Source organism: Haliotis rufescens, unplaced genomic scaffold (assembly GCF_023055435.1).
Source record: "Haliotis rufescens isolate VD_foot unplaced genomic scaffold, xgHalRufe1.0.p SCAF_28, whole genome shotgun sequence".
Taxonomy (NCBI): Eukaryota; Metazoa; Mollusca; class Gastropoda; order Lepetellida; family Haliotidae; genus Haliotis; species Haliotis rufescens.
Window position 1 is genome coordinate 4,795,160 of NW_025963979.1, and position 12,933 is coordinate 4,808,092.

General features: G+C 41.2%; 1 protein-coding gene and 1 long non-coding RNA gene across 2 annotated transcripts in view; one reads left to right on the top strand and one right to left on the bottom strand.

The window, feature by feature from the left end:
* The window catches only part of LOC124139655 (28S ribosomal protein S7, mitochondrial-like), a 19,458-nt gene extending 14,134 nt beyond the window's left edge, over window positions 1-5,324 (top strand). Inside the window, exons 5-6 of the mRNA XM_048402680.1 lie at window positions 1,236-1,373; window positions 3,995-5,324. Of these exons, the coding sequence (XP_048258637.1) occupies window positions 1,236-1,373; window positions 3,995-4,072 (216 nt within the window). The 3' untranslated portion in view covers window positions 4,073-5,324. The remainder of the gene's footprint in view (window positions 1-1,235; window positions 1,374-3,994) is intronic.
* A 4,780-nt stretch (window positions 5,325-10,104) lies between these two features.
* Window positions 10,105-11,825, bottom strand: LOC125384177. The gene is made up of 2 exons (XR_007223034.1): window positions 11,766-11,825; window positions 10,105-10,327 (listed from the first exon to the last, which is right to left on the bottom strand). It is a non-coding gene; the product is annotated as an uncharacterized LOC125384177 (long non-coding RNA).
* Between the last annotated feature and the right edge of the window lie 1,108 nt (window positions 11,826-12,933).

Below are 12,933 nucleotides of genomic sequence, written 5' to 3' on the forward strand. Positions count from 1 at the left end.
GAAACCATGTCATGTGCGGCCCAGGAGTGCTGTATCAGATGGGGAGGAGTCATGTGCGGCCCAGGAGTGATGTATCAGATGGGGAGGAGTCATGTATCAAGTAGGAGTTGTGTATCAGATGGGGAGGAGTCATGTGCGGCCCAGGAGTGCTGTATCGGATGGGGAGGAGTCATGTGAGGCCCAGGAGTCATGTATCAATTAGGAGTTGTGTATCAGATGGGGAGGAGTCATGTATCAATTAGGAGTTGTGTAACAGATGGGGAGGAGTCATGTATCAATTAGGAGTTGTGTATCAGATGGGGAGGAGTCATGTATCAAGTAGGAGTTGTGTATCAGATGGGGAGAACTCATATATCAAGTAGGAGTTGTGTATCAGATGGGGAGGAGTCATTTATTAAGTAGGAGTTGTGTATCAGATGGGGAGGAGTCATGTATCAAGTAGGAGTTGTGTATCAGATGGGGAGAAGTCATGCATCAAGTAGGAGTTGTGTATCAGATGGGGAGGAGCCATGTATCAGGTGGCAGGAGTCATGTATCAGGTGGCAGGAGTCATATATCAGGTGGCAGGAGTCATGTATCAGGTGGCAGGATTCATGTTTTGGATGGGAGGAGCCATATATCAGGTGGGAGGAGTAGTGTATCACATCTGAGGAGTTGTGTATCAGGTGGGTGGAGTCATGTATCAGGTGGGAGGAGTCATGTATCAGGTGGGAAGTGTTGTGTATCAGGTGGGAGGAGTCGTGTATCAGGTGGGAGGAGTCGTGTATCAGGTGGGAGGAGTTGTGTATCAGGTGGGAGGAGTCGTATATCAGGTGGGAAGAGTTGTGTATCAGGTGGGAGGAGTCGTGTATCAGGTGGGAGGAGTCGTGTATCAGGTGACAGGAGTCATGTATCAGGTGGGAGGAGTCGTGTATCAGGTGGCAGGAGTCATGTTTTGTGTGGGAGGAGTCATGTTTTGGGTGGGAGGAGCCATGTATCAGGTGGGAGGAGTAGTGTATCAGGTGGCAGGAGTCATGTATCAGGTGGGAGGAGTCATGTATCAGGTGGGAGGAGTCATGTATCAGGTGGTAGGAGTCATGTTTTAGTTGAGCAGACTCATTTATCAGGTGAGAAATATATATATATATATTATATGCAAGATACTATGATTGTGATATCATAGTGAAATGATGCATGTGTTCAAACAATGAATGCAGCGTGAAGTCTGTTGTCAATTCCACTATTGTTGCCTGCAGGTTCCAATTCCCTGTAAAGATAACTACAAGCGGTACAAGGCTATGAGATGGTTGATAGACAGCTGTCGGGACAAGGAGAGGAAGATGCCCATGGAGGACAAGCTTGCACGGGAGTTGCTGGATGCCTGCAGAGGGGAAGTAGGTTAACTCATACTCAGTGTCACTCTCTGTAGTTGCTGGATGCCTGCAGAGGGGAAGTAGGTTAACTCATACACAGGGTCACTCTCTGTAGTTGCTGGATGCCTGCAGAGGGGAAGTAGGTTAACCCATACACAGGGTCACTCTCTGTAGTTGCTGGATGCCTGCAGAGGGGAAGTAGGTTAACTCATACACAGGGTCACTCTCTGTAGTTGCTGGATGCCTGCAGAGGGGAAGTAGGTTAACCCATACACAGGGTCACTCTCTGTAGTTGCTGGATGCCTGCAGAGGGGAAGTAGGTTAACCCATACACAGGGTCACTCTCTGTAGTTGCTGGATGCCTGCAGAGGGGAAGTAGGTTAACTCATACTCAGGGTCACTCTCTGTAGTTGCTGGATGCCTGCAGAGGGGAAGTAGGTTAACTCATACACAGGGTCACTCTCTGTAGTTGCTGGATGCCTGCAGAGGGGAAGTAGGTTAACCCATACACAGGGTCACTCTCTGTAGTTGCTGGATGCCTGCAGAGGGGAAGTAGGTTAACTCATACACAGGGTCACTCTCTGTAGTTGCTGGATGCCTGCAGAGGGGAAGTAGGTTAACCCATACACAGGGTCACTCTCTGTAGTTGCTGGATGCCTGCAGAGGGGAAGTAGGTTAACCCATACACAGGGTCACTCTCTGTAGTTGCTGGATGCCTGCAGAGGGGAAGTAGGTTAACCCATACACAGGGTCACTCTCTGTAGTTGCTGGATGCCTGCAGAGGGGAAGTAGGTTAACCCATACACAGGGTCACTCTCTGTAGTTGCTGGATGCCTACATAGGGGAAGTAGGTTAACCCATACACAGGGTCACTCCCTGTAGTTGCTGGATGCCTGCAGAGGGGAAGTAGGTTAACTCATACACAGGGTCACTCCCTGTAGTTGCTGGATGCCTGCAGAGGGGAAGTAGGTTAACCCATACACAGGGTCACTCTCTGTAGTTGCTGGATGCCTGCAGAGGGGAAGTAGGTTAACCCATACACAGGGTCACTCTCTGTAGTTGCTGGATGCCTGCAGAGGGGAAGTAGGTTAACTCATACACAGGGTCACTCTCTGTAGTTGCTGGATGCCTGCAGAGGGGAAGTAGGTTAACCCATACACAGGGTCACTCTCTGTAGTTGCTGGATGCCTGCAGAGGGGAAGTAGGTTAACCCATACACAGGGTCACTCTCTGTAGTTGCTGGATGCCTGCAGAGGGGAAGTAGGTTAACCCATACACAGGGTCACTCTCTGTAGTTGCTGGATGCCTGCAGAGGGGAAGTAGGTTAACCCATACACAGGGTCACTCTCTGTAGTTGCTGGATGCCTACATAGGGGAAGTAGGTTAACCCATACACAGGGTCACTCCCTGTAGTTGCTGGATGCCTGCAGAGGGGAAGTAGGTTAACTCATACACAGGGTCACTCTCTGTAGTTGCTGGATGCCTGCAGAGGGGAAGTAGGTTAACCCATACACAGGGTCACTCTCTGTAGTTGCTGGATGCCTACAGAGGGGAAGTAGGTTAACTCATACACAGGGTCACTCTCTATAGTTGCTGGATGCCTGCAGAGGGGAAGTAGGTTAACCCATACACAGGGTCACTCTCTGTAGTTGCTGGATGCCTGCAGAGGGGAAGTAGGTTAACCCATACACAGGGTCACTCTCTGTAGTTGCTGGATGCCTACAGAGGGGAAGTAGGTTAACTCATACACAGGGTCACTCTCTGTAGTTGCTGGATGCCTACAGAGGGGAAGTAGGTTAACCCATACACAGGGTCACTCTCTGTAGTTGCTGGATGCCTACAGAGGGGAAGTAGGTTAACTCATACTCAGTGTCACTCCCTGTAGTTGCTGGATGCCTACAGAGGGGGAGTAGGTTAACTCATACACAGGGTCACTCTCTGTAGTTGCTGGATGCCTACAGAGGGGAAGTAGGTTAACTCATACACAGGGTCACTCTCTGTAGTTGCTGGATGCCTACAGAGGGGAAGTAGGTTAACTCATACACAGGGTCACTCCCTGTAGTTGCTGGATGCCTACAGAGGGGAAGTAGGTTAACTCATACACAGGGTCACTCTCTGTAGTTGCTGGATGCCTACAGAGGGGAAGTAGGTTAACTCATACACAGGGTCACTCTCTGTAGTTGCTGGATGCCTACATAGGGGAAGTAGGTTAACTCATACTCAGGGTGACTCTCTGTAGTTGCTGGATGCCTACATAGGGGAAGTAGGTTAACTCATACACAGGGTCACTCCCTGTAGTTCCCCACTCCTTTACCTGTTGATGCGACAGGTTGCCATGGTTACAGTAAACTCAATATTGACGTGTTTGTTTATATTTTCTCCTTATTATGACAAATCTTGTACAAATCATTAGATTTTATTGTTAGATTTTCTTCACTATTAGTGCAGAATGTATTTGAATATCAATTGTGACAGCAACTTTTGTTAAGTGGCTTTCATTGTGGACCTTTAAACTGTTGACTATCCATAGCCAAGTGATCTTTAGTGCCATGGCATTGTTTAAGGTATTTTCAGACCTTTGTTTTCCTTTTTAATTAAAAACTGACTAGTCTTTCCATATAAAAGTTCCTATCTCATTTCAGGGCAGGAGTATTCGCAAGAAGCAAGACCTCCATCGACAGTGTGAGGCCAACAAAGCCTACTCTCATTACCGTTGGTGACCTTGCATCACAACCCCAGGCTAACCTTGACCTTCATAGTGTCACAGCTATTCCCCCCTCCTGTTGTAGGAACAATATGTGCCGTGTTTAAGTGGCGTTGAACAGCAAGTGAGGGGGATTTTGTGAGAAGGTACACATACATTTTTCAACACAGGACTGCTACAGAAACAAGGGAAGGATTGTGTAAGGATGTATACACGTTTCAAGACATACGTGGATGCTGACCACACAACAGTCACTCAGCAACTTAGGAGTAGTAAATGAAAAATACACACCTTTGTGATTTAAAAAACAGCTCTTTGTTTGCCTAGATCTGTTGACTCTCTCCCAAGTCATTGACCACACATTTTAAATTTTGAAACAACTGTGTTATTGCAATTAATTTTCAGCATGAGTTGAGAGAGAAATGGCACCATGTGTTTAACCCTGTCTGTTTTAGGATGATGGGAGTCAGTGCACCTTGACTGAAGAATGTGTTTTTACATCAGTTGTGTGACTGTAGATCACAAGGACTGTCACAGCATTCATCACTGGCCTACACTTTGTGTGATCCTTCTGGATACCAAAAGTGTACAATATGTCCCATCCAGCAGGAGACAGAGTGTTGTACATTTGTACATTCCTCTAATCTCAAAGTGAATTTATTATTTCAACATTCCAGCCAGGCAGTGAGATAATAAATGTATTCAGTGAGGAAATGTTAGAAATCTGTCTTCAAAGGTTCAATAACCTGTGCAAACTCTTTTTTAGGGTATTAATTACATCATGGGAAAGAAGAAATGTTCTTGAATGAAGGGGTGTGATGGTCAAGATGTCCTCAATCTTGAAGTTTGAGATATAGAGAATAATGACTGTGGTCAAATAGCATGTCTTTCATCTAGCAGTGTTAGATATGGTTATGATGTTCATGATTGAAAATATTTGCTTTGTCAGGCAAGTCAATAAATGATTTTGAAAAGATTAGCCAACAATCCTTTATATGTTTCAAAGTCATAGTGATCATAGTGATACCACCTCAGCTTTTCTCTAAATAACAAACATATTCTATACAATACGTAGCAGTGTTTGGTCTGGAACTTATATGAAGGATTATGTGAGGTTTGCCTGTGGTTCCAGAACCAGTTGTATTTTCAGAGGAGATTTAGCATTTTGGCATTGGTGACCACGAGTGTTATGTTTATATAGCTTTGTGTGTGTGTGTTATTCATTGTCAAATAATAATACAAGAACGTTAATTAAAAGGTAAACAAGATTCAGTATTTGTTTTTTATTATGCTAAAACATTAGTGTACTGGGTATACATGCATGGTATATTTATATAAAGCTGATATCTTTGAGTCTACTATCCTTAACAGGGATTGATTAAGGGAGTTGATTTAACCTGCACCAGCTGCATGTTGGCATGGAAACCTGGTTGAATCAGGCAAATCATCTTGCACCCTGGTCCCATAAAAGTATCCTAGTTGAAACTTAGATGCATAAACTAGTCTAAATAAGTAAGATCTCAGATCTCTGATGAATCACACATTACACAGGGGTTGATGTATGGTTTATACAGCTAAGAGGTATTGAGTGTGTTCCAAGGTCGGTGTTATGAGGACAAGGAATGGTTAGTCAAACCAAAATAGGAATTGTTTTTACATTCACTTGGTGCATGTAGACCTTATTAGATATTAAGTTGCATTTGTCAATAAATGGATGCACTGGTGCATGATTTATATAGCTAAATCGAGCCCTGCTTGATAAATACTTACATGTGGGCAGTCATAATAAACACATATCATACTACAATAAAACGTTATTTTCATAAGTCAGAATAGTCAAGATCCCAGATGTTGAGAAGAATCTTTACTCATGATTGACGACTTATCAGGGGAGTTAACTCTTCCGATGTTAGATTGTGTAATGAGAAGTGTATTATGTTAATGTTATGTTTTATCGCCATAATCTGTATCTGTGGAGATTTAAGAATCGTTTTTACCATCAAATACTCCTCTCAACATATTGCATTATTTATAGAGAATGGTGATTGATAGTAAAAAATATAAATCATTATTCTAAACAGAACTTTTTTGCATTGATGTGAGGCACCTGTTCGATGCTGTGATAGAAGGGACTATAGTGACAAAAAAATATACACATCAGGGAAGAGTATTGAACAAGATTGTTGTCTCATAGTTTGGTTTCAGTAGTGTGTGGTCGATGTCCATCGTAATAACCACCTCCGGGTCAAGTGGGTAGGGCTCAGCATTACGGGGATAAAGCAAGGGCTGGTCGGTCTTAAACTGTGGCACTGTGGCAAAGTATCTCAGTGGACTAGCACTATAAAATCATCAATTTGTTATGGTGTTGTTGGGACTATCATATATCCAAGAGCTTTCCATATATAATTTATATCTATTATGTATACAGGGTATGGTTTCCAAAAGGGGTCACGTGACCAGTCCCAAACGCGTTATGGTCGTTTGAACCAAGTTTGGACGTGCAGAGGATGTCTTCAAGGATATTTCCTCAATTTGAGTGATACAGTCTATCTGTGTTTAACATATGCTGCACGTCTTCCTTGTCCTGGTACATGTTGCCGTTTTCTGGATGTGAGATCCGGCATAGTTACAGTTTTCAGGAAATAGCTTACAAGACATCACAAGGACATCTTGGAGACGTAGCAAAGAAACGCATCTAAGGTTAAACAATGCACCCCTATCTTCCTAGCTTTGCTCACAAATTATTTCGGACACATTGCAAGTTGCAGTTGTGTTTTTATACCAAAAACTCATATACATCGCAACTTTACGATATACTTCCGGCGTCCCGCATCTGTAACGTGGCTCATGCAACGCTCCCACGTCCCAACTTGCAATAATCGCTTCTTATTTACGCTAATATCTTTAATCGCATTATATTTTTCCTTTGGCAGCTTCTTTTCAAATTCTATGTATTAATCTTCAGTGCTCACTATATCTATCCGTAAAGGCCAACATCTTTATCCTTCATTGATCAATTGGTACACAACAATAACACGAGGAAAACCTCCCTCTGGCCAAAAGAAATGGAAAAACTTACATGTATTGGGAATGTAGGGAGCATGAAAAAATGTTACATAAAGCGGGGGTCAGCAATATAAGATACAGTCCTAAGACGTATCCAGAGGGACCAGACCACCCTATAGTAAATGACCAGCTCATGAGTCGGTAAGATTTGTTGTAGCTAAGCCAGCTTCGTGACTATTCGTTGCAACAGCCTGAAGTGCTTGTAAAAATTATCCGATACAAGATACAAGTGTCAGTGTCATCCTATCCCATTTGTGTAGCTCACGACCGCCTTCGTGTAGCTGGGACAGTGCAAAGTGCGGCATTAAAAAACAAAGAAACAAAAAACAGTGTGATTCATTAAAGTGAAAGTGCTGTCACGGGCAATAAAAATCAAAACTAGGTGCAACCAGCCAGCCGTCAAATTTAATCCAGTACCCTGCGCTCAAGGGAGCAACTGCAAAATGTAGGTTTTCGTATATGGTTGGCATGGAGGCCAAACTTGACTTCGAAAAGAAACAGTTCGAGCAACTTTGGAAGAGGCTGTCGGTAGGGTGGTCCAGGCGAAGTTTCATCACCCGACACCTTTTGATGTAGGAGAAAACAGCGACACGGCCATGGTGACGAGTGTGTTAGACCAAAAAGCCATTGATGGGGCCGTTGTGGCTAGGGCTGAGGACCTCTGCACGCTAATAAGGGTTATATTTCTTGTGAGGGAGTGCTTAAATGGCACATAACCCCGTGACCCCGTGATCCCGGTAGCCCCAACACACACGTTCTACATTGAACATGCTCTTATCTCCTGTGACAGAACTTGACTGATGAAGGTGGAAGTTGGCATGCAGGTTCCTCCCACTGAAGACATCTTACCTTATCAAATTTTATACTGGGCCTAAACTATGTATGATATAAGTTCGGAGCTTAATCTTAAAATATTTTTTATCTAAATGCGAAACTACTGAACAGACTCTAAATATTGCCGGGCTGAACTCTTCCATGTGTACTGGTGAAAGTCGACTGGTGAATCGAGACGGCTGTACATTGTAGACCCGTGCTGTGTGTACTGGTGAAAGTCCACACGACCGGTCGACTGGTGAATCGAGACGGCTGTACATTGTAGACCCGTGCTGTGTGTACTGGTGAAAGTCAGCACGACCGGTCGACTGGTGAATCGAGACGGCTGTACATTGTAGACCCGTGCTGTAGGAAACCATCTACGCAAAATACAAACTCATAGATATATAATACATTCTGATTTATCTTAGTGAGTGTCGATATGATGTTCTCAGTGGGTCGAAAACACAGTGCTGTGTAATTCACGGGGGACAATCCGGTGCCAGACATGGTAGTGTCTTGGCGCATTAGGTCAATGATCGCCGTACATCCAATCAGTGCTTCCACCCCAAGAGAGAAAGTGGGCCCTCAACCATGTTCAACTTTGATTCTGCATAAACATGCACAGTACGTCCGTGTGATGTTAACCCCACCCTTCTTGAGTCTATGTGATTTCGATGGACCGTCAATGTGAAAGTATGGCCGTGCCGCCGAGCTAGGTCTCACGGGATGGTTCTTATACACCTTACGTCACCTACTATAACCCACTATAATGTAATGGCAGTTACAATGTCAGACAGTAGCTGAAATTAGGAAGGTGAGGTGAAATGGGGTTTAACGTCGCGTTCAAGATGAATGCACTTATATAGCGACGTGCATGTGTATGTGTGTGTGTCTGTCTGGTTGTACTAGTCCGGACTATTGACCTTTTTCACACTTTCGCCATCTTGGATCGAAAACGAGGCTTGGAGAGCATAGCTCCATACAGTGAGAGTCGCATCAGCTCATAGGGAATAGACAGTATGTTGTGCATTTCACTGATGGACATTTCAAACAAACAAAAAATGGTATCCTCTGTATATAATACAGAAGATATTTCACTATAAATCATGAGGTCCAACTAAAATATGCCTGTTATACACTGGAATTAGCATTTTGCTGTCAGGATCCCGGAAGTGAATCGAAAGGTGCATTTCGAGATACGTATTTCAGAAATAGATTGTTTTATCATAACCTCGTCGGCATATAGGTACAATGTGACAGTACATTCAATGACAGAAGTTTTCTATAGTAAATAAACCGCATAACATGAAACACGTCAGTGTACTTTTGCAAAATTGCTCAGTCAATGCGTGGCTTGGCAAACTCTAGATCAAGATTGAGATCATGTTTATTTCACGTTTCATAGTGGTGTTTGCTGCACAACGCACTATCGTTTTGCCATGAGTCCAGTTGACAAAAGACACTTTTTCTGCTATGATTTTCATTTTAACATATTACAATGTTAATTATGAAAATAATTCGTGTGTCAAAATAAATATTCAGAAGGGGCGATAACCCTATTCAGTGTGTACAATGACAGATGATACTTTACTTGTTCTTCAAACATCACTTACTTAACTGATTATTGCCGATTGAGATTGCACCGTGCACTACAAAAGTAATAATGTGTGAACTGTTTAAAATAAGTTAAAAGGAAACTAAAAATTGATAAATATAAATAATGCATGAAATTGAAGAAATATAAGAATTGATACAACTACCAACTTCTTGAACACCCTCACCTAATCCTGTATGATGAAAGGTAATTGTATATCAAAAGGAAGCTACTAATACATTTATCCTGAATAGTTTGAAAATGTCTTGATCAGATATGAGTACAGATAAAATAACCAAAGATAAAAAGGAATCAACTTCAATTGGTAATCAAGCCAAGATAAAATATATGTATCGGTACAAATTATGTTGATGGAACAATCTGGATTTCTCATATTTTACAAAGAAAAACAAACCAAAATTTTCATATCTTTATTTCTCACAATATAAGTTTTCAAAACTTAACATGGACTGGGTGTCTTTGTCAGTCAAAAGCACCTAATTAAATTCCAGGAGAAAATAATTTTCTTGCTGGTAAACAAATGGTACAATGTGCTTTTTCAGTGTCTGATAAATATTGGCCATGTTGATTTGTGAGTGAATAAGGCTTTTCAGTTCCTCGTCCTAATTAAGAGAAATGTGACAGGAACCACATTTGTTGATTGAATGAATATGGCTTTTCACTTCCTCGTCCTTTGACAGGACGCACATTGTAACCATTGTGTTACTGTCTGCAGAAAGCTCCTCCAGACATCCGTCACGGGATACTAGTACTTCATTGTGTTGACTCGCTGGCCTGAAATGAATAATTCTGTTATATTGTAATAATATTCCTACTTCAATAACATTTTTTATAAACAATGCATATTCACCTTCTCAGTATTTTGTCCTCCAAGATTATCGATAGCTGTCAGTAATGTCTCCCTAAAATCATCATATAAGGTACATTCGAAGAAGAAATGGAATGAATTTTCACAAGGAGCATGTAATACAAGGAGCATGAGATAAATCATCGTAATTTGACAAGGAAAACAAATTTCTTCTATGTATTTATATTTTTTTATTTTTCTCGTTTTGAATTATAAAAAAATATCAAAATGATCACACCACTTGACGTGATTGAAATAAACTAAAGTTCTAAAGATTGTTAACTTTAGTAAAATATTACATCATAACAATATAATTATTGCAAAATGACACAGTAAGCACAACTATATTCTTATATATAAATTGATATGATTAATAATCAATAATACATGGCAATTGCTTGCACCCAAAAATATATTTTTGTTTTAAAAGTTTCAAAACATGTTTGTGGACATAAAACCAGATGGGTTTCACAATTAAACAAAGGGAATAAATGAGTTATGATTGCAATACGCATGGGAATTAAAAATAATTCTTTTTATACTTTAAGTTTTTAGTAATGTCAATATCAATTTATGCATTTGAAATATTTGAATACAAACTGTTAAAGAGTTATCTGTTTCTGTAAATTATATAAAGATCACATGTAGATTGAACATTTACTGGACATTATTAGTTGGGTTTTTGATCATTTCATGACATGATTAAATTGGTACAGTAAAGTAAATATCAATTTGGTAGAAATATTAATTGTTACCAAAATTGCAGATCAAACTGTACTTTACTTTAAATATTTACACACCCTTTATGTAATAATTCAGTTGAAATATTACACCTCATGCTATCTAATCTGTCAACATTGACAATCAAAATAACAACTGTTCACAATCCCAACAGCACAAGTAGATCTAGAGGTCTAATATTTTATTGGAATGCATTTGAGTCCATTACAATTTACATCAAATACACAACTGATGCAAACTTCTGATTTGTTACGATTGTAAATTCTCAGTAGGTTACAATTTGATACATTATATCAACATATCAATTTAGTTAGTTTCTGACATATATCTAGATATGGTCAAAAGGTCAATATTTCGACTTTAAATACAACCCGCAAAGTTATTTAAACTCACAATAAATAGTTTGGCTTAATGGTGTGTAAACAATGAATTATTTTTTACAAGATTTCAGTAGAATTTGTATTAAGTCTGTTCAGCTACCATAAACTGCACTGGGAGTTACCAGGTGGTCATGGATATTTTAAATTGAAATCACAACAGAACGGCCAGACTCAAATTTATATCGGTAAGGAGACCAGATAACAGTAGAATAGTTTGTTAATAAGAATAATGTTCAATACTTACGATAAATGTACCGGGATGGTTAAATTGTCACAGTTTGTCCCGATTGCATGCCTTGTTGACATCTCCATGTGTTTCATGTGCTATCCAGCCTTCACCTTCTGCTCTCCAAGCCTCGCTTTCAAACCGGAAGTAGCGAAGTGTGAAAAAGGTCAATAGTGATAGCCCACTGAGATAACATGCCACAGTTTAACATGAATACCCCATTCAGACATAGCATCCGAGCCGACCAGTCCTTGTTTTAGCCCCTTAACAAGAAGTACGTCCTTTAAGGTCTTTTATATGACGCGGCCGGGGATCGAACTCCCGACCTTCCGCTCTCCGGGTGGACGCTCTACCACTAGACCATGGAGGCGGTTGAAACAATGAAATAACAATGCCGAAATTCAATAAAATGCATTTAAAATATACCAGTAACGAGAAAATAATACACCTCAGAATTTCGACATCTATATAATCTAACTTTGCAAGGATGAGTCAGGCAGTGTGCCTGTACAGTTGCCAGAAACTGAAGGCTGTTACCGCGAAAATACTGAACATGTCAAATTGTCCATTACTCAGGTAACATTCTGCATGTATCATTATGAAATTTATATCTAGAGTTACTTCATTTTAAAATTTCTCACGAAAGCTCCATCTTCGCGAGGCAAGGTTTTTAACTGACTACAAAAGTCCAGTTTCCTCCCATGCCGAGCAATGCTGGAATTTCGTGGCGCGACCGCAGGGACACTAGTGGCTCTCACGAGTGATGGCCCTTCTATGTCCCTCCTAGTGACCAATCAGATTCCACCTCACACATCACCTGCATTTGTTTTATACAAAATGCGGCACCCAGTTAAAACGATCTGATCGATAATCAAGAACTATGTTGTAATAAAACGGGTCTTACCTCGCGAAGCGCATCACATAATTTGAGCACCTTGATTAAAAACATGAAGAGATTTGAAATTGTCGATGCCCAGTTGATAGTACACATGCTTTGGAAACCCTGCAGTCGACGGAAATCTGCTCGTTGAAATCCATCATGTTGTTTACGAACCGGATGTCTAGTTCGTTGCGCGATTTTGATTAGACAATGCATAGCCTCGATAGTCCAGCCAAAATGTAACCCCCTGAATTCCAGCCTAGTTCGACAAATATGTAAAGTGGACTTTTACAGTCAGCTAACTCC